The 23,057-nt window shown below is 40.3% G+C and overlaps 1 protein-coding gene across 2 annotated transcripts in view; it reads right to left on the bottom strand.

Annotated features, from left to right (window-relative positions):
• kcnip4a (potassium voltage-gated channel interacting protein 4a) overlaps nt 1-23,057 on the bottom strand; it is a 141,820-nt gene that overhangs the window by 9,661 nt on the left and 109,102 nt on the right. For both annotated transcript variants that reach the window (XM_030722572.1, XM_030722573.1), the window contains one exon: nt 4,338-4,462. In XM_030722572.1, coding sequence (XP_030578432.1) covers nt 4,338-4,462 — 125 coding nt within the window. The remainder of the gene's footprint in view (nt 1-4,337; nt 4,463-23,057) is intronic.

Raw genomic sequence — 23,057 nt, 5'->3', positions numbered from 1 at the left:
AAGTCACTTAACTCAACGGACGAATGAGTGTTGTGGCGTTAGCAAAGAACCAATTTTAAATTGCATCTTCAAGCACTTCGTTACCACCAGCCTGTTGCAAAGACATAACTTATTACCATTTCTTTAGCTGAATCTATGAAAACTGTCAAAGATAACACAGTATGACAGACATGAAATAATATTTTTGTCAAGAAGCCATTATTAAGGAAGGGAAACGGGGACAAAAGGCTGAGGTATGCCAAATTACACAAGAACTAGACTGAAAATAAGAGGCAACAGGTCTTATTGAGTCGTGTTGTTATTATCAAGTGATTAATCCAAATTTGAAATTTCTGGTTCAAATCATTGTCAATATGGTACAGCACTGAGGACAGAGGTGCAACAGTTAGTGTCTACAGCCATCGGTGAAAACATGGTGGAAACTGTCATGGTTTGGAGCTGCATTTCAGCCAGTGCTGTTTGAGATTTTGTCAAAAAAATATGGAATTATGAACGTAGAAACGTAAATTCAGATTTTGATCCTCTGTGATCATTGTCATGCTGAAAAAAGAAGCTGTTGCCAATCAGATGCTTTCCAGATTTTATTGCACAAACATACTGTCAGTGCAGTAAAAGCATACCTGGATAGAAAAACAAACAGTGGAACTCTATCAGTCATGGACTGGCCTCCCCAGAGCCTGGACCTCAACATTATTGAAGCACTGTGGGATCATCTTGACAGAGAACAGAACAAAAGGCAGCCAACATCCAAAGAAGAGCTTTGAATGTCCTTCAAGAAGCCTGGAGAACTATTCCTGAAGACTGCTTAAAGAAATGAGAAGAAAGCTGCCTCAGAGTTCAGGTGGTCAGACCAAATAAAGCTCATTAGAACTGTACAGACTCTGTTTTTGCCGTATTTACTGTCTTCTCATCTATGTTTGCACTTTTCAATAAACTGCTGCACTTACTTCCCATTTTCCCACGAAAATATGAAAAAAAAAAAACGAGGGCTGTGTCAAGACTTGTACACAGTACTACACAGTACACAGGACATTTATCTGCAGTTTAGTACGAAAGTGAAAACTTCTGTCCCTGCAGGGACTTCACACATATCCACCATAAAGAGAAAATGCACTACAGCATCTCTGTACACGTGACAGTATTTCTTTGTTGTTTACCAGAGCTCCTGTTAATTACTGCTTTATCTTCAACAAACACACAAACAACAAGCTCTCAACAGTCAACCTCGTGTTGTAGTTGTGCGAGTAAATGCTGTGTGAGTAAAGGAGGGGGATTTTTTTTTTTTTAAAGATAACTTAAATTTGCAGAGTATGTGCATGTGCATCCACACACACAAACTCAGGCCTGTCTACATTAATAACAGCTGGTCTTAAATGGGACCATAATATTCAAATAGCAGCTTCTTCTTCTATTCCCTCTACTGAAAATCATTCTCAGAAAAGCTGAAGGAAAATAAAGTTCAGTAGAAATTGTTGAAGCGAGTTTTACACTCACGGCAGAATTCAACTTGATTGTACTTTATCGTTTCTTTACACCCTGATGATGACATTGGTGAGGGAGGCTATTTTTCAATTGAGAAGGAAGCCTGTGTGTCATCTTATTACCACATACAATGCAGTGCCCCTGCAATTCAATTTAAAGTTCAGAGAAACAGTTACACTCTGACTACACTCTGGCTCATCAAGAAAAACTTTGATCTTGCTAAGCTATAAGTCAGGACCTCGTTCACTTTACGTTACATAACAGACATTAAGCCAAAAATCAATTTTATTTTCGTAAAGTATGCATCAGTGACACAACAACAGATGAATGCATTATCTAATTAAAGATATAATATCTAAATGTTTACATTTTGATATTACTTTTCTGCAAGCACTCCATGCATATATATTTGCTTGTGTGCTTCCAGGTCAAAACATGTGTCACTTTTTCCAGTATGACCAAAAATCCAGGCATCATTTTCCACCTGTCCTTGGATGTCGTTTCATTTTATACATTGTTCAACGCCATTTTCATTAAACGGACTGAGAGATCAGAAAGTGAATTTGTATTCATTTGATATGCTTGTAAAATGAGCTCATCCATGATAATAAAATCACACATGCAATTCAATCAAATGCAGAACTGGCCAGGCATGAAATTTCTTTTGGAGACCCATGAAGCGAAGCAGCAATAAGCAGTGTGGGGAATGAAACAAACCTATGAACAGAGGCATCATGACTGATGGAATCCAAAGTATGAGATCTTAATCTAATGCCCAAGTCAGTGCCCTGGACTGTGAACTGTGAAAGCTCAGAAGATTCAGTCAGACGTGAGGACAATATTGTATTATTTTCTGTAGTCTGAGGTCAAGAGATTTATAAAATAGATTCTCTCATACCTTTAAGGCGACCCTTTGCTCAAACTCTGCCTTGATAGCAAGGCCCAGGACCTGAGGTTTCATTTGGTAGATGAGACCTGCTAGACACAGAGCTGGATCTAAGACGAAATAACACTCTGACCACCTGCGCTACAAGTGAATAACTTGTAAAGTTCATTGTCAAGACAAATGACCTCATCCTGCCCCGTGCGTAAGAGAAGTCTGATTTGCTTCGAAACCCTGGATACCAAGGACAAAGGGCCAAACCTCTCATCATGGGAACCATGCCAGCTTCTATTAGTCTGGCTCGCCTTAAAAGCTCTCCCTCATTCTGCCAATGTCACTGGGACGGGGCAAGACGAAGATGAGCTGTTTGACCCCAGAAGTTAAAAAATGAGCCACATTATAGATTTAGTGATAGACAAGAGCTATTTAATAGCTGTAATTTAAGTGCCATAACTCTTTCTGTTTGTCCAACTTCGGCTTCTAGCTCAACCACATCTTATTACACAGTAGACAGGAGTAACTTATTTCTTATTCCAAATAAATAAATAAGACAAAAAATGTATAACTAGTGAGGCTGCACTGAGGCACTGTGGTGCAGAGCTAAATGCTAATATACTAATGTTTTACTATTGTGATTTGCAAGCAAGCTGAACACAGTGAAGCTGAGAGGAACTTCATTTTTGTATTTTCTCAAAAAAAAAACAAAAAAACAATTAAATTAAATTAAATTAAAAATTAGTCAAATTTGACCCAATGGTGCTGACAAATGAAAGATTCAGTCTGGAGACCCATCAGCTGATCTGATAACTTTCGGGCTAAGACTTCCTGTTCTGTGTGCCAGTAATTATTCACAAATCTAAGTATGTTATTAGATGATATCAGTGGTTTCATGACTGCAGGTCAGCAGATGCAAGCTGTGTTTCACTCTCTGCACAGACTGCTTACCTCAATGCAACAAGACCTGCTCAAACGTGACATTTAATGGTACTTTAAGGGACAATAAGCTAACTAAAAAAAACTAAATCCAGAAAGCTTCCAGAACAAAAAATCATGTTTCCTGCAAACAGATTCTGCATATTTATATGCAGATACTTGATAAAGAGCCCCAGAGGGGCAATTTAATATGTGTCTTCTTCAGGGTGCTCAAGGAGAGCTGAAAGGGCCGCTTAAGTAATTTGGATTCATCACTTGGAAGCCATAATTTCTTCCAGTTTATACTGTGACAAAATGGAAGGTTGTCTATAAACACATGCAACACTGTTGCTGTGAGTGTTGGATGAAATTAAAGCCCTCATCAGAACACCTCATACTCCATTTCCAGTGGAAGTGGACTAATGGGCAAAGCTTTGCAGGGACTTGGCTAGAGCACAGCGCATGTTCAAAGGAAACTGAAGCCTCACGGGAATTCCACCGTGGCAGGACTCTCACTATCCTCTTTCACTGCCAGACAATCTGGGTTGGGTTAATTCTGGGTCATCTCATTACGCCTCACACCAGAGGTGACAAAGAAGTGAGGTGGTTTTATCTGGGCTGTTCTCAAGGACTTTGACCTGGATTGCTCATCACTAATCTTCCGTAGTGGGTTTAAGGTATGACCTAATTATCTCTGGCACAGTGAACCACGTACAGAGATTTTAGTTTTCTGCGGTAAGCACTATTAGACAGTTTAACATTTAATGCACGATGCTGATGATCCATCACAGTGGCATTCCTGAGATGCTTATTTATTGCTACACAAGCAGAATGAAAGATGAACAGTGATGAGATCTAGACGGTTGAGCTGCTTGAGGAGGCTCGAGTAGGAACACCCCTGCTCACTACAGCAGGTTGTAAAAGAATACATCAAATAAAATCAAAAGAAAAAATATTTTTTTGATGTCCAAAAGGAAAAGAGATGTCCAAGAGAGAACAAAGCTTGCAAAGGTGTACATTATGTATGGCGCTGAGGCTGCACGGTGGCCTTGTCACTTACATTCTTGAAGCCGCGGTAAAGAATCTGCAGCTCCTTTCGTGAGAAACGTGTCTGGGCTTCGAGCTGTTCCAGGCCTTCTGGGCGATGGCGGACGGCCGATAGTTCGAGCTCATCTTCAACGCTGTCTGGAGAGGAGAAGGAATAAGGTCAGACCTGAAATGAATCTTTGCAAATTTGTATTGTTTGATGCTAGAATTTTAGATATCCCATTACACTTTCAGGGAATAGCTACGCAAATAATACAAACAAACAAAAAACACTATTCACAATGCCAGAAATCAACGTTTTATGGTTTATGGAAAATTCCATTCTAGCAGATCAGTTTTGACGTCCCTTTTTATTTGCCTCATACACCACATTTCTTTATTGGGCCCTTCACAAAACCAAACCAAACATCTGAATGCACTTTTCCTCTCTACAACAAAATGACAGCAGAGGTAATTAGAGTTTTAGAGACCCCAGAACACAACAAGCCCTCGTGGCAGAGAGTCTCTTCATGAAAGAGGGCAGCTGAACCCTGAGAAATGTTTTAATGGGCCTTTAATGATAGCAGATGCTGTCTGGGCACTGTCACTGACTGCACTGTCCTCACAGCACAGTGTTTGACTCGTCCTGTGCAGGGGCTCTCATATACCTGAAGTGTGACACACTAAGTGCCTCATTAGCTCCAAGAGGCTTATTACAGCCCACAGTCAAAAGGCCAAATCTTTAAACGGACCATAATTAACCTGTTGCTATGGAACAAATGCTTTGCATCCGTAGGGGATGTCAGCTGATATAAAGGAAATAAAATGCCTATTTGATCTCATTCTCATCATCATATTAGTCCAGAAACTGTGGAATTACAGCTGTGCAATTAACAGATTTATGTTAACCTGACCTGTTTAGCATCAGACATTCTTTTTGTGTGTTCACCATATAATTACGATGAAACTAATCTTGAAACGTCATTATTTTTGTTTCAGCGAAAGATGAAACCGCTGCCTTTGTATAATAGAAAATCATTTCACAAATTAAAACAAGCATTATTTTTCTCTTTGGAAACGACAAGACCAAAAACGTTCAACAAACAGAACAAAAAAGATTTTATGTTGCAGCTAAAATGCAGCTCTGTCAATCATGTGTGACTAAAGCCTGTGCTGAGTATGCATGCCAAACTCCGGGAAAAGCCACAGAAACAAAGAACATCTTTGACAACAGCAACAAAATCATCAGAGAGACAGAGACAGAGTGAGTGAGGAAGGGAGAGAGAGAGCCTTGGAAGAGCCACTTGCTTTGATTACTGGAGGATGGCTTTTTGGCTTTGGAGCATGGAAAGAGCCTCATGAGTCGAGCTCTCACCCCGCGCTTGTGGACAATCTGAGGGTAACCTGGGAAATACAGCATTAGGTCTTATGGGTTACCCAGGCAACTAAGAGCCTCAGAATACTGCAGGAAACTGGACATGCAAGAGGTGAGGGTCTAGTTAGGACTTGAAGTTTACGGTCTTCAGGACAACACAGTATTTTGCACTGCAGCGAGCTACCCCACAAGTAGACGAGAGAAAAACCTTTACATTTGGCAGACTTAAAAGTCAGAGGAATCATTTAATGAGGGAAAGACTGGATTAAAGCTACGGCAGCTGCTCTGTGAAGCTGTACCTTTAGCACAGCGGTGCTTTCAGCTGTGCTTAAGACACTGGTATTTAGCAGGTGTGGTGTGTGCCATCTTAGTTTGGCTTGTTTCATGTTGGCGTTTGCTAATTAGCCCTTAACACAATGCTTAACACACTGATGAGAAGACGTAAAAATAAATTAATAAATAAATAAAATGAAAGGTGGAAGAGAAGAAAGGAAATCTTCAGCACTGTTCTCCTCCTTCTGAGGATTAGTTGTCATGTCAATTTCTCACCACAAATGTGAAACTCATCCCCAACAACAGGTTAAACCATCTACACAAAAATTCTTCTTAATCCATCCAAGAGACAGGTCAGTCTGGATCAAATGGCAGATCAAGAGGCGTTTCCATTTAGTAACACTGCCGAAAATGTTGGAATTTACTTCACAGACAGCGTAATACTGCTAATAGATAAAGAGGAACTTCCTCTTCTTTTTAGCTACTCTCCCAAGCACCATACATCCATGAACTGGCGTTGTGTTCTGTAGTTAATCTGCTCAACCAGACGTTGGCTTTTAAGTAGACGTTCCTTTATGTTTAAAGTTAGTTGTGAAGTAGAAGGGGGAAAAGTGGTCCTTTGAGGTTATTGCAAAGACTGGAATTCAACCTCATTTCAAATGCTCACCCCTTTAAGGTTACCCACTTAGCAATTTTCTGTTCATTAGAGAAAGATCTAAAAGGGTTGCCAAGGGAAGAAGACAGTCAAAACCTGTAATTCCCCTATGTTGCCTCATAGCTATAAGGTTTTTAGTCTGAATTGGCTGATGGAGGCGATTGATGAGGTGTCTTTTCACTTTTTAACCAAATTTATACTTGAAGTGGCATCTTTTTAATGACCTGAGAAGATGGCTTTTCACTTTTCAAGAGAATAAAATTTAACTCCATTTAGATGTCTATCAAAGTTGCTTTTAATATCTTTTCTGTGCATTTTCTGGCAGGTTTTTGCTGGGTGTGTATAGCTGTACAGGTTCAGGGCTGCCCAAAAATGAGGTACTCATAAGAGACTAGTTCGTTTGGTTACATTATTAATGAATCTGCAAGCACATTGTTGGCCATCAGTGTAAAAGACAGGCTCTGAATCTGATATGGAGCTAGTAACCTCAGGTCAGTATGTAAGTTAATATCTCATCAGGTGTCATCTCTTTTCACACGATCAAGCTTGCTGCTTCACAATCGTGTTTTCTCCCCTTTTATTTAACAAAGTGGTGCATTCAACATATGAACTGATGACTGCATTACACACACACACCCCCAAAAAATATCTTGTGTTATATTCAACGCTAGCATGTGAATATGAAAGCCATTAAGTAATAAGTTCACAGCCGTGCCAAAAAACTCCACAAGCCCATTTCCCCTCCCTCTCCAGGCTATTGTGAAAAATTTAGTACAAGGTTTGATGGCAGCAGTGGGTGCTAAGACGAGCTCTGCCAAACATTTGTCAATTGTACGCCAAGTACAAGGCAGCGCTCGCAGGTAAAAATAATAATAGAGATGCAGCTCATGACATGTTTATAACTAACTAATTACGATGGCTGATGAGAGTTGCAAGAGGTTTCTATAAACCTGAGCTATAAAGGGATATAATAGTAACAATTACATCATTGAACAGAGGGAGTGAAAATATATGTCATAAATCTGCGGCCTAGACCATCATGAAGGTCTAATAGAAAACTGACAGTCTGAGATAGAGAGAAAGGACCCCTGAAAAGATTGTTCTTTTGGATAGTCTACTGCAGTGGTTCCCAAAGTCACGAGTGCTGCGGGACATTTAAATGACCTCCCCCCAGTCATTTGATAGCACCAGCCTGTAAAAGTTTCCTGGCTGGGTTCCCATCTTCACTCTCATCAAAATACATAGTGATGTTTTTCCTTGAAAATTTTATTCAGAAAACATAAACAACATAGGCTGCTGGCTATAAATTGCTAATACTACCCAGTCATTCAGATGTGCTATATGCTATATTGTGCTAATGCCAGTATGTGACCAACTTGCCACTGAGACACAAACTTCAATACAAGAGCAGTAAATTTAGGTCAGAGTAATGAGCAATATCACAAACTAACCACCTCCTATTACCAGTTTTAATTTACTTTTTATATAAATAAATACATTTTTATAAATATGTAACTATGCACACTGTCAAACTAATTTCAAACTGCATTTCCTGGTAGTACTGCGGTCCCCCTGCAGTACCTCTGTGGCCCACGAGGGGGCCGCAGCCCACACTTTGGGAACCACTGGTCTACTGTGTTGATCAGATGTTGCATACTTACACTAGCGATGTATCATATTTGCTTTATTTGTATGAATTCACATATGAGCAATGTGGCTGAATCAGAGAAATGAAGCTTGAGCAAACTTAGCCTTAAGCATGAATTTTTACTCATAATTTTGCCAAATGCTTATTCCAGCGAGCTGAAAAGAAGCCCCAGCAGAGTCAATATTTAGTGTGTCTTTGCCTTTTCAGCCTCACAGTGTATAAAGGGTAAACACTGCACACTGTGTTAATGGACCACAGGCAAACCACAGAGCAGATGGTTAAAAGCTCTTAGGCCCGGACTCATAACGACCAACATTATTGTGCAAAGCAAACTTCTTTGCTGTGAGCGATCTTTTTCTGTTGAAGGCCGTTTATATCGCCCTCTCTTATAACACAACTTAGAGATTTAGAGGATGAAGCTCTCATTTGTTCTCGTTACCTCCGTGACACACACACACACCTTCCTACCTGAGTGGAGAGGAGACGTCTGAGTGCCCCCTCACTAAGGTTGAACTAGACAGATGTTGCTTTTGTTATCAAGATATATTGGTCTTGACAGCAAGCTGGCTTCATTCGGAGGCATTACTGTGCTCCAGAGAGGCACATTTTTCTACCCTGGAGCTCAAGGACAACTTGGGGACTTCAGTGGATTCTTTAGCACCTGAACTGAGATGCAGTGCAAACATGATAACAAATCTTGACTAGTGAAAGTGAAGGCATGACTTTTTGGTGAAAGCTGAACCACTAAGAAGCCAATAAAAACTGATCTCTAATGTGGAACGAAGGAGAGCTTGAGTGACAGAGTGCTTAATCAGGCGAGAAAAGAGCATGCAGTCACGGCTGTCTGATTAACGTTTGCCCTTTTATTTTATTGACAAAAAGGATCCGACGCTCGACTGTGTGTGTGTGTGTGAGATTCTGCAAAGAACAACTCAAGCTGAGTCCTTGTGCCCCTACCCAGAAAGGTCAAAGGTCAAACTTTTTTCTGGTATTGCACCACTTGTGTCCAGTTTACTGAATGCTATAAAATGGCTGTTGTTGTCCTGAAGAGTCAAGTAGATCATGCAAGTCTAAACATTTACTTCACTGATTTAGTCAATACGTGCAAACTCATATTGTCATGCTGTACTTTTGCCTTCCTCGAAAGAAAAAAAACAAAAAAAAAACAAACCTTAGCAGCTTCTTGAGTGACAGCAGCTATAAACAGTAGGCTGTAGCTCACTGTGCAGCTCAACAAAAATGTAATTCACAGCCACCTCTGAGCAGCAAAGCTGTCTTAGCTATTTTGCCCTGCAGCAATACAAGAGAATGAGACTGATGTTTCAGCAAAATGTAATTACCACAGAACATAGTGTAACAAGCGTTGCGGACTATGACCATAAAATGGTCTACTACACAGTATCGTCTTTGTCAATGCCCTGCAAAAACACTTAAATCCTGAAGAATGAGTATGCGAATACCCCCCTCCCAGTCTGGACTGATCAATCACAGCCCCGCTGCTGTTGTCCCTTAATGTTTATAATATCAGGACTCATTTATTTGAAAAAGCCTAAGGTCAAGTTGGAGGGTAAAACCTCACTAAATCTATTGGATCCATAAACCAAAAGCGAGGGACTAACAAATATTTGATGTGCAAACTAAAATGTATTGAGCTGGCCACACATGGCTGCTTATAATCAATAAATCTTGGGTCAATTCAGCGCTGCTGAGCTTTCTGCTTCTTTGTTGTCGTGCAAGGACGTATGTACAGTCTGGAGTTACACACAGACAAATGATGGCCTCGAGGAACACGTGGGACTGATGAATTTAATACAGTAAGAGCAAAAGCCCTTACTCAGTGTGAGGCTCAAATTAAAATGATTAAATTAAGTCTTTAGTGTGGGAAGTCTAGGTTTAATCTCTGTGAAATTGACCAAGATAATTTTCAATTTCAGGATCTGATAGGCCTGGATTTTGCTTTCTCACCATCTGTCATTTACTTATTTGTTACAAACCTTGTCCCACATGGTGACAGTGAGCCATTAAATGAACTGGCAACATGTGTAATTTCTCAAGAGCTTCTGTGTTGTGTGCGTGTATGTGCATGTTTTTTCTCTGTGTGTTCATCTAACATGAGGTCTTATACTGTTTGGCTCCAGCTCCTTTAGCACAGCGGCGCCAAGAAGGCAGGCCTCACAAAAATAGGCCATGACTCCAAGGGAGCACAACTTATCTTCTAACACCTACAGAGAGAGAGAGAGTTTTATGGGCATCAGCAACAAGGGTGTGGGCACATACAGCTTCAAAAAGTGGCCTGACCATGATTTGACAGAGTTTTGGTTACAGCTTATTAAGATAAGATAAGAAATCCCTTTATTAGTCCCATGATGGGGAAATTCAGTTTAGCCAAATGTAGAATCTTAGCCTATAGCAGCATCGCAGCAGTTTTAGGCTACTCACAAAGCTTTAAAGCTAAATGTTAGTGTTAGTGGGCTAACATGCTCACAATGACACTTCTATGTTCAGAAACACTTTAAGCTTAGGTATAAAGGTTTCACCTTCTTAGTCTGCCATCTTAGCAACCTTAAATTTGCTAATCAGCATTACCCCCACGCTGGTACTAACTCAGCCTAACAGTAAGCACGTAAAGAGAAAAAGATGGAGAGCTACGTACAGCAACCAAAGGATGATCACGACAAACACATCAATGTTTACACATCCTTAAACTTCTATTTATGAAAAGGATTGTTTTTCTGCACCACTGATGAGCAGGACTTATACAACAAACTGTTCCACAGTACTGATGCCATATAAATGGAGGGACAGAAAGTCCTGCTGTTGTTGATTTTCATTTACTTTTTGAAAACTCAGTCACTGAGTCAGTATTGGAAAAAAACAGACTGATGGTGTGATGAGTGATTTACTGGCTGATAGAACTGTGAGCACCAAAAAGAAAGTTTCTTTTGTGCTGTATGTCTCACCCCACCAAATTCCTGAACTTTCAGAAAGTACTACCCCCTGAGCGGTTTTGGACTATAAAATCATTGTCCCAGAACCTAATTTACAGCCTGGTCCCTGCGGCGGAAAAGTACAGAGTTCCCCCAAAGGTTGTTTTAGTCCCTGAGGAAAGTTTCCTGTAGTGAAAACGTGACTTTAGATGCATGTGCAGCACATCTTTAACCTCATGAGACCCGAGCTCTTGTTTGGGATGCAACAGGTTTATGTTGACCAGGATGAAGTATAATGTGCAGAAAAGCCAGACATAGCATATGAGGACACAGGGTCTCAGGAGGTTAAAACAAATAAAGTACTTAAAAAATATACTGAAAAATACTGAATGTAGACTTGATCAAAAATGAATAATTAGGTGATATTTCATATCAGCTTTCATAATCACCTTAAGTCATCATCCTAAAGCTATAATAAACAGATTTCACACATTCATGTACGGACATTCTACACCTAAGTGCTTTCTATCTAACATTCACAAGCCGATGAACATATGGCAGCGAAACCTGGGGTTCAGTATTTTGCCCAAGGAAACTTAGAATTATCAGGTGACCTGCTCTACCTCCTGAGCTACAGTCGCGCCACCAGAGTAAATAAACAGGATTTTATAATTGTTATGAGTTAATACAGTCTGTCCGGAGCAATGAAAAAGATTTTAACAGACCGTTACTATCAAAAGCTCCCTAAATAAACCCGACTTCTTCACATTTACCACTGCAAAGCTCACCATCGATAAACTCCAGATGACCCTTCACTACGCTGTTGCTGACAAACAGCACTTGAACAAAACTCAAATCTGATCTTATCTAATTCTGTGCTCACTCCTAATATAGCAGGTTCTGAGTCCTGGCAATACAACACATACACACCAACCAACAATCCGGGGTATCAAGTTAATCACAAGGCTGTGCTGCTTCTTCTGCTGTCCATTTAGGGTCAAAATATGCCAACATAGTTACAAAGCAGTCAGGTACGGATGGTTGCAATGGCTGTCAAAAGCAACACTGACATTTCATATCCAAGAAAAAATTCAAAAAGTGGATTTTAAGTATGATTTTATCATGTCTTTAGGCGCATTAAAACCATAGTAGTCATTTTCTGGGACATTCTGAGTCCCTTGTGTGAGTGATTTCATGTGGTAGACGACACCGGTGCTGCTGTCCTTTCTATCTGGATCCTAATGTGCATCTGATCGAGGATCAAACGGGTTTACAAGTAATTAATCACTCTGCACAAAATTGGATTGTTTTACTGAGCCAGTGATTTAGTGAGACACTGGTTCAGTGATCTGCCGGTGATACCAACCACATTGGATAGGACAGTCAACACCCGACTTTAAAAAGGGGATTCTGGGAACCTTTTCGATGCCACCTTGGTCAGTATGTGCCATCTGCTGCATAAGTCACAAAAAAATTGCTTCTGTTTTATAGGTTTTCTGGGGTTTATAAAAATAATAAGCTCTTTACGATAACAAATGTCAACATGGCAGAACTGATTTATTAAGAGATGGATGGTGTTTGGGTATTTTGAAATGTTTACAGTCCTGATGCCAGGTTTCAAAGTCAGTGGCTCCCCAGGTGCTAATCTCTTAACACCCTAATCTGTCTCCTGCTGATCTCAAGACAGATCAAAGTCAGAATCAGAGCACGGCTGCCTCTTATCAGCAAAGTTTTACACTACTACAAAACATATTGCAATTTCATGACATCTGTAGGGTCAGTGACAGCTCCATTTCATTGGATCTTCACAGACAACGCAGCTACGTATTTGCTTTTGTTTAAACACATTTCAAATCATCAAAATATGAACCGAACAGAGGTCAAATGACTAATAGCTGTAAAAGAGGATTATTTGATTGTGTGGTATTTAACTCAATGCTAGTAACTGGTAATTGCTATTCTGGCTTGTCAATACTTTGATTTTCAATTTAAACTGCCTCATATTTCTGAAGGTCAACTTGGTATTAGTAATAGTCTACACATGGAACATTTACAGAAGGTCATACAGTCAATTGATGAAATTCTGAGGTCATCAAAATCTAATCCACTCAGCAAGAGCCACGTGATAGTAGGCTTCTTTTAAGCTCTGAATTATTTGGCTTTAACACCACCAGTGTCTAAGTCCCAATGCTGCATGTTGTTTTTGAGGGACAAATGTGGCAGACACTTGGCAGCTAGCAATTAACTGAAATTACACCCAGAGACAAGGGACGAGGGCAGCAGATGAGCAGCGTCTGGCAGCCTGTGCTGGCATGATTGGCACGATTCCTAAAAAAAAAAAAAGGCCAACGTGATATGAAACTGACCTGAAGTTACATCAACTCTGATGTCACGAGCTGTCTCCCAGCAGAATACTAAACTGCACCAAGTGTTGTGTGGCTATGTTGATTTATTGCTCAAGAAATGCTTCTGTCAACACTAAACATCTGTTTACAGACACCACCTCTGGCACAGATATAAATCTAATGAGCTTGCATTACAGCATGTTAACACAGCCAGATTACACAGATATGGGTAAACAGTTTAGTGCTTTCAAGGTACTGTTTTACAAAGCAGTAAATGGACCGGTGCTCCTCAGGGTGTCTGTAGCTCAGGAGGTAGCGCAGGTCATCTACTAATCAGAAGGTTGGTGGTTTGACCCCTGGCTGCTCCAGGCGGCGTGCCAAAGTATCCGTGGGCAAGATACTGAATCCCAAGTTGCTCTCTGATGTGTTTGTTGGAGTGTGAATGTTAGATAGAAAGCACTTAGAGGTTGAAGAAAGTGCTTGTGTGAATGAGGCACGTTGTATAAAGAGCTTGGAGTGCTCATATAGAGTACCAGTCCATTTACCATTTTCTGCTTTAGTTGAACACTCAAAGCTCTTTCTACTACAAGCTTCATTCACACAGTCATACAGCGCTTTTATTCTGTGCACTTTGTCTAACATTCTCATGCACACTCCAATGGATGCAACGAGGGCAACTTGGGGTTCTGCATTAGCGCTGTTATACTGTTAGAGTAGAAAACAGGGAAGTCAAAACAGGGAATCAAAGAAATCACAGCTTTCCCCAGAAAGTCTTGTCTTCTTAAGCTGTTGCAGCACCTCCTCCTATAAAATCAAGGAATCTCTGAGCTCCTGTACTGACATAGCACTGAAATGGCAGTAAAGGCTGATATGATCGTACACGTGTGTCTACAACCTGGCCGTGCATGGCAGGTTACAAAAATTGAGGGGTGCACGACAAGCCGAAACAACACCAGAGCATGGCGTGAGTAGTTGTGATGTCACTTTTGACACGTGCTGGAGGCCATTCAAATATGGGAGGAAACTTGGAATCTACCCACATGCATGTGACACCATGTGTAATTGGACAGGGACCATGGCTGTTTAGAAATATGTGCTGTAGTATAGAAATATGCCAGCTGATATAACTTAATAATAAAGAGGCGGCAGAAGCGCAAGAGTACCAATAATGCCGTCATCTCCAGATCTGCTTGCAGACAAAAGAGAAAACATCTAGCTCCTTTGCAGTGCCTCCCTCATCGCCCCTCTGATTTATCTGATATAACATGACTTTGCCTTTACCTGAAGCATAATGAATTCCCTTGTTGCAGCAGAAAATATTTCCTAATGCTCCAAAACAAATTACAGCTGACACCATGAACACCAGAGCTGCCACCAGTGGACATCTGCTGATTACAATACACGTTTTTTTTTTTTGTTTTTTTTTTCCCCCAGGTGTAAGATCTGCAGATGCAAGTCAATGAAAGAAAAGTAATTGAAACACAGTCCCCATTGTGTATAAGGAGAAAGCCTCATGTTATATCTGATAAATCAGAGAGGCGATGAGGGAGGTGGATACAGATCTGCCATTTGTTTCCATTTGGTGGCCACAAATACAAATAAGCTCTGAGACTGGAGTCAGCCAGAGCGATATGTCATTGCCGTTATTTAATAAAACAGTTTCTTATGGAAGGCAAGAAAAATGGCAGTGAAATTGCCGTAGTAATATGAAGGAGAATAGGGCAGGGTCAGTTGAGCACATTTCTTAGACCACGTGCAACAACACAAAATCTTTTTGCTGAGATGTGAATTTATTTATCCATATCAACAAATTTTGTGCCATGCCGCCAGTAATGAAAAGAACATCCAAACCACCCAGTCCACTGGATCCGTGTGAACGGAAGCCTCGACTATTCCCTTTAATGTAGGTTAGCTACTATAAGACAGAAGGCCAAATATCTCTAATTACAGTGGCTCCTTACCAGGAACACATTAGCCATTGCTTTCCACCATTAGTACAATTTGCTACAATTTCTATGTTGCCAAATGCAATAATAGCAGTTTTAATTAGTTTAAATGTAGACATGTAGAAACTAATTTTTCAGGCTGAGTATGAGCAGCACATAAAAAGCTGTCCTTTCCTGTTCTGACCTCAGTGTGAGTGACTACACTGACTGGTGATCTGGGAGCCGGATGCCAAGGTTCTTTATGGGCGAGAGCAGACTCTCACGCCGGCCATAATGACACACCATCACCATTTATTGGAATCTGGGGGAAAGAGCAGTCTATGTTTTTAATTGCAATCATCTGTCATGTGGAAGTGCTTCAATAATAGTCTGTCTCTAAGAAAGCCTTGCTGCAGTACTGGAAGGAAAGGAACTTTGCCCTTTCTTCTCCTATCATTTTAAAGATTATAAGATGGGACAAGGGTGGAAGGAGGAGGTTTATCATACTTCAGCTCCACAGATTAGAGCTCTCACACTAGGGGGGAGAAAAAAAAAAAAAAAAAAAAAAAAAGGATACCCGAAGAGGAGAGAATCTTTATGACTAACTTCAGGATGAGTCATCCTTATTCCAGCTGCTGACACTGATGCTACCAGTCACTCAGAAAAGTGCATCCATGGATTAATGGATTTTACCCTGACAAGATAGACAATGTTTACAGTATATTCACACTGACAGTCTGAGATGCCAAAACAAACTTTTGAACTCACATCCAGTTTCCTCCATAGATTGCAGCTCAGACAAAAGATGCATGTGATCACTTGAAGGGAAACAAAAAGCCCTGGATGGTTGATTAACGTTTTACTTACTTCCTCCATTATTTCTCTGACAGTGAGGCTTTTACTCTGCCACCACTACTGCGATGATTTATGGTCCGCAGCACCAGCCAATAGAATCAAAATGAGCCAAGTGATTTTTCTTTCTTCTATTCATTACATGTCTACTTGAAAATGTTGATTATCTTCAAATTTTTAAATATAAAAAAGTATTTTATGCACTCAGACTAGATTAACATTTTCCATAGCTTCGCAGCTGATGATGTATGATATTTCATCAGATTCAGTGCAAATTCACACTTATCCTTGCTCAGCAAATGGTTCCAATATACCAGAGGAATCTCTTGTGAGATGAGATTAGTTCACGAAAGGTACAATTCAGCACTTTACATTTCCCAGTGTCCCAGTTCTCTTTACAATAGTGCACAACACTAAATTCTCCAAAAAAGCTTGCCTTTATTTAGTTGAGGAATCTAACTCTTGTATGTTTGGTTAGACAGTGAGAAACAAATACTGAAAAATCCAGTATATAGACCATTCCCCCACAAACAGCAACAAAAGAAATTTGCAGTGAACTTAATGGGGACTATAAACCCCACAGAATTCACTATTAGCTATAACAAGAAGCAAGAATCATGCATTATGAATGAGAACCTATGTCCTTGGTTTAATTATGGACAATAATGTTGCTGGATTCATGTGGCAACATGAATTCATTTTGCTGGCTAATTAAGGCCAGGAACACACTGAATGAGCATGCTGATTGTGCATCCTTGATTAAAAAAAAAAAAAAAAAGGAAAAGCACGTGCAGCTTCAAAGGTCTAGAGATGGTTGAAAGAAGCAAGGCTCAAGCTTGAAATATATTCATGCTTAAAAACTTCTGAGTGCTTCACGAGACAATATGCTTTAGAGATTTTGTACTCAATTGCTTCACTACTACTGCCTGTCCAGGTCATTTAATTAAATGTGTCTTTAAAAATATAATCTGCCTCCTGTTCACTCTTCCACGGGGAGCTTTTACACACTCGGCTCAGGAGCAGGTGTCATCCTTCTATCACAATTTATTATCAGTGATGTTTTCATCAAAATGGATTGCTTGTGTGAAACTTGCCCTTGCCTTCCTAAACTCAGATTGTCAGGCTGACTTTCACTAAGCTCCTCTGTGAGGCCCTCCTTGCCTTGAAAGACACCAGATGGACCCATAACACACAGGCAAGGTTAAGTCAATCAAGAGGTTGCTCTAAACAGGCATCATGGAAAGTAGCTAAAGGAAAATTGGGCCATTTGACTGTTGCCCCTTACATTTACTGGTGAGTGGATGAGCAATTACAGTTGCTGCAAAATACCTTATACTTCCTCATCTGTGACTCAGAACTGCTTCCCATCTTTTAAATGTTTGCCTGCTGGAATAATTATAAGATTTATTTCCACAATGGACACGGCCAACTGAATTTACTGAAGACGCTGTAAATCATCTGTTAGAACAAAAAGGATGCTACTCCCTTCTGCTGACTCAGCTTTGATGATGGATATGTGACTAAAAGAAAACAATCCCATAAAGATGCAGCAGACTTTCTATGACATCTATAGAACAGCACATTTGAACTAAAAACGGACACACTGCACTATTAAAATGAAGAACAGTGGTTTGGTATGTTGCAGGGCTACAAATCCCTCACCGATTACATGCTTCAAACAATGTCTTAAGTACCTGTACAAGGACAGAAAACATAAAACACAACACAGCTAGCTGTCATTCTCCTACTGTACAACCAGCTTTATGCCGAGATGATGTGATTATCAGTGACAGGCATGTCAGAACAGCTAGATCAGAAATAAATGCCAGAGCAGAAAGGTCATTCATAATTTTGTATCATAAAAATTTAACAGCTGTGGGTTACAAAGGAAAAGCTTCTCCACGATCATGCATCTTATACTAAACAGCAAAGCTTGGTAGATCCTTAACACCCAACTAAAGAAATCTGAAACAAAACATGTGCCACAGTGAGTGCATTTAGGTCTGACTATATTTATGCTATCAGCATGTTCATTAGTTGAGCTTATGATATCGGTCTGATAACGTTTGCTGATTACCACTAAAGAAAGGTGGTAACAAGCTAAAGTCCTGGAACTGGACACATACATGTTGATCCAATGATTAAATTAAATCAGTATCTGTCAAGCAGTGTTGGGTGTAACAAGTTTCAAAGCAACTATTTACTGTAAATACATTACATTTTTGAGTAACGCAGCAATGTACTGCGTTATTGTACTAAATTCAATAATCACATTACAGTTACAATTATGTCGTTACTTAGATTACAATGTTTCTTTGAAACGCAAGTAGTTATCTGTACAATGCGTAGATAGAAGGGGGAAAAACAAACAAACAAACAAAAAAAAAACCACCAAACAAGCATTTTTCTCCCTGCACCAAATTCAGTTTGTGTGCATGGAGGAGGAAAATAGTGGAGTGGTCTACAGCTTTTGAGGAGGGCCCGTATGGACCTTACTTTTATTTTTATTGCACAAAAGAACAAAGAGCACAATGCTAAAGTGGAAACTGGACATAAACTATATTATGCTGCTAACACAACTTTGGCACTGTGCAAGCATCTGCACAGACAGCCAAACAACCCAGAGTGATGTTAAAGCTGAGTGGATGCTGACCCCAGCTAAGCAGCCAGAGCCTGATCTTCAACAAAGGAAGTGATGAGCAGTCAGGCCCGTAGCACTGTAGACTCCATGTCTACATGTGCATGTTTCTAAAGTAGAATCACTTCAGTGTCTTTTGTGTACATGCATTAAAAACAAAAAGAAAGCTCCTATGTGTGTCCTCATTGGGATAGAGATTTGTGTCAGTGTGCGGGACTGTAGCCTCTGGTTTCTATAGTTAACTGATAATTATGATCTGAAATCCACTGTCACATGAGTAAAACAAAAGTAATGTAATGAGCAGCGTAACCAGTTACTTTCTCCAATGAGTAATTACGTAATATGTTAGATTACCTTTAAGAAAATGAACGAGTAATGTGTAACGAGTTACTTTTGTTGCGTAACGACCCGAACACTGCTGTCAATATATTCAAATGTTAACCAACTGGTGGTCTTTCAGGGATCAATTGGCTTCATCCATATGAACATCCATGAGATATCGGACTGTGGAGAGGTAATGAACCACATCACTGACTGCCATTGTCCGAGGCTGACACGGTGTTTCAGATAACATACTTCCATATGGACACCTGCTATTTTAAGCGCACTAGTGTGTCACTATTAAGTGTATCCAGGTTAAAAAGTTAACTGAGGAGTACTGCGCACTTCTTGTCTCCTATGATCCCCATTTTAGGGAAAGGGAGGGCCCACCAAGCAATTTTCAGCTGCTACAAAAAGGACACACCAACATCAGTGGCAGATTTACTTCAGGCACCGAAGGTAAAACCACACATTAGCGTGTTGTGGCATTGTTCAGCATTTGTGCATATTGAGTTGTGGTATTCTCATTAGCATTATGTGAGGTCAGACGCACAACAAGTTGCAAATGTTCGCAACGCAGATGCTCGAATGGCAATCACAAATTGCTGCAAAAGTCATTTCAAGTAAGTGAATGAAATGCCATCTTCAACGTTAACGTTTCACCCTTGATTTCACACTACCCTGTGAAACTGAATACACAAGTGTATGATGTAGTGCATGAAAGTGCACTAATGCAAGTGTCCAAACTGATACAAACCATAAGCATGGCCATGAATATGATCAAGTTAATTTCAGGTAATTATTACATCCGGCACTATTATCTTGGTTTGATTATACTGCAATTGTGTCCGCATCACCTACACACATAATTTCTGCTTCATCTCTTCCAAGAACTGCATTTTAAAAAGGCCGCAAAGGCCAGCTCAGGACGCAGGACTTGTACTTGCAAATGTACCAACAAATCAACCAAACACAATCATTTATGCTTTATTTCCACACTCAAAAAAAAAACAAAAAAAACGGCAATAGTTGTGGTGAGTTGCTGACACCAACTCTTTTTACTGCCTGGCCTTGAAAACCTAATCAAGGTCATGCAGAACACTGTTAGATAAATATCAGATACTCTGTCCCCTCAGCCGGTAATAACAAACGGCAGGTCCAAATTGACACAGGGTTCAATCACTGCTCTAATAATGCTGTAACTGGGTGTAGTATGTGTGTGTCTGCAGGGTTACAGGGTTACGGTCAGGGGTATTGCTGTGTACAGCTGAACCAGAGAATAATTTATCATCGCGTGTCATACTGATTAGCCTGCAACTCGGGGCTTCAGTCTTTATTCAGCAGTTTGCACTAATGCATTTTATAAGCGTAAGTAGAAATGTACGTGTGTGTGAGAAAGATCTGGGTATGTTTGTGAATAAGCAAGCGAAAACTGCAAATTGTTATGCTGTGAGGAGGAGGAGGCTTACAAATACAGAGTAAAGACTGATTATTTAGCAAAAAAACAATTTCAGGTGTAATCTGATGTCATTTCTACATCTTTAATTCAGCCTCTAATGAGAGTGGTCATTACTTCATTTCACTAGCCAAGTTGGGCTAAACACTTGCCGGCTGTCACTATTCTTAGGATTAATAGCAACAATACACGGACACATGCATCAGTTCAGCTGTGTTCACCGTGTCACTGAAACAAGTGACTTTTATGCAGCTTGTCAGACCTTACTTTTATTCACAGTAAATGCTCTGGTGTGCACAGCCTGATGCAATGGTCTTGTTAGATTTCTCCAGTGTGAAAGCATGCCAGTAAGAGGGAGAGGCTGTTAATACACTATTTTTCAGGGTTTGAGATCCTTACAGGCTGTGAAGTAGAAATAATCAATCCCAGGAGGTCAGACTTGATTTTTCTACAAAGGGTACAGTTTCTCTTTGCTGCCAGCTGACTCTATACAGTAAAGAGTGGAACAGTAAGATAACTCGAGCTGAGAGCGTGCTCTGGATGTATCTCCCGTGACTGGAACGTTGCCATTTTAAGTCTACAGCGCAGTGGAGAAACTCCCTCAACATTTACCCCACACAGGCTTTTGAAAGAAAGGCCTTTATCCTCCAGAAGCCCCAGCGGAGCTGCTCAGGTGGCCTGCAGTAGAGGGATGTGATCGTACTGGGCAGCTCCCAGCTGTGAACGTGTCTGACTGTATGAATGTTAAGCAGAGCGTGCGCTTTTAGTGAAACTGTGTCCCAGGAGGTTTCTTTAAAAAAAAAAATTAAAAATTAAAAAGGGCAAAAACAAACTATTTTAGTTATTGCAGAACGTGACAGCTGCTACAGAGGTAATCCTATAGGACGATGGGGTTTATATATACACGCGGTGGTTAAGACTGTCAATTCAGATATTTGCAAGTATAAGTCCTGAATCCTGATCTTAGCGTGGCATTTCTAAAATGCAGTTCTTTTTGATGATCAGTTTCATGTGTGTTTAGTGCAGCCTTGGCTTCATGATATTTAGCTTTGTTTAACAGAGCAGTGAAAACAGGGAGCACAACTACCCTGGATCTTTAAAAAGTGTCATCTAACAAGTGCAAAGTGCTTCTATTTACACACTGAGATATCACTGCTATAAAAGCAGTTATAGAGAGAAAAAAAAGACACTGTGGAATAATGTTGTTGTTGACTAATACATTCAGGCTGTTATTGGTGCTTAGCTTGCTTACTAACAAGATTCTTAGATGAAAAGCGCAATTTATGTCAACTTGGGATCTGTGAAATAAAAAAAGGACCTTTGCTAATTAAGTAATCAAGAAAGCAACAGAAATTAAAGTAATTCTTAGTTGCACCTGTAGTTTTGATGATCTGTTTGCTTCTGTGTGGGCTTGACTGCAACATTTAACTTCCTTCTACCCCAATTTGCATCATGTGGGCTTTTAAGACTACACACAGGTGTGATTTCCAGTGTTACTATGATTAAAAAAAAGATTTGTGACCTGTGTTTTTCAAGCTTGTTTGCCTGATGAAAAGAATTTCAGGTGTATTTTCAACCCCTCTCCCCATCATCTTTCACCATTCCCATCACCTTAATTTGTCCTGAAAATGACTGCAAACACATGCAAAACATCAATATCTGTATTGACAGCCTGTCGGGTACCACCGGCGCAGGCATTCTGTAAGTAATCAGACTCTGAGGCAGCTGCGTGGAATATAAATTGCATCAACAAGCAAACGGCCCCCGACATGCCAGCTCTGACATCTGTATAATCCCGCCGTCGCAAATAATCAATATCATGTCAGCTCCATTTGGAAATGCAGAGTGAGGGGAAACCAAGTCACCAGTGTTTAGTGAGGCATGTAAACTGTTACGCCAGGCATAAGGTTCACCGTTCCCCCAAATGAAAACACAGCTCCCACATGCCTTTGAAACTGCACAGCCGGAGACAATCAACAGACGCCAGCCCCTCTGTTCACCATCTAAACACGCGACTCAGGTCAGGTCAGCTTTTTCCTGCTACCGACTAATACACATTATCACTTCTCTATTTACTTGCTGCCCCTCGGAATATGCGTCGACCTTTGATTGATTACTCTAATTACAAGTTAAGGTGTATTTACTGAGCAGCTGTGGGACGGATGGGCTGTTCTTTAGTTTATTTTCCTTTAGTTCACTTTATTTAATGAGACAACTGCAGTAGGTCCAAACTAAACACTTAATTTGCTCATTCTGTGCTTACTCAACTTCACTGCTCAATTTTGGAGTGCAAAGTGAAAGGCACACACATGAAACGGCATGTCTTATTACTTATTATT

The sequence above is a fragment of the Archocentrus centrarchus genome, assembly GCF_007364275.1.
Source record: "Archocentrus centrarchus isolate MPI-CPG fArcCen1 chromosome 18 unlocalized genomic scaffold, fArcCen1 scaffold_23_ctg1, whole genome shotgun sequence".
Lineage (NCBI taxonomy): Eukaryota > Metazoa > Chordata > Actinopteri > Cichliformes > Cichlidae > Archocentrus > Archocentrus centrarchus.
This window is presented reverse-complemented; position numbering and strand designations above follow the sequence as displayed.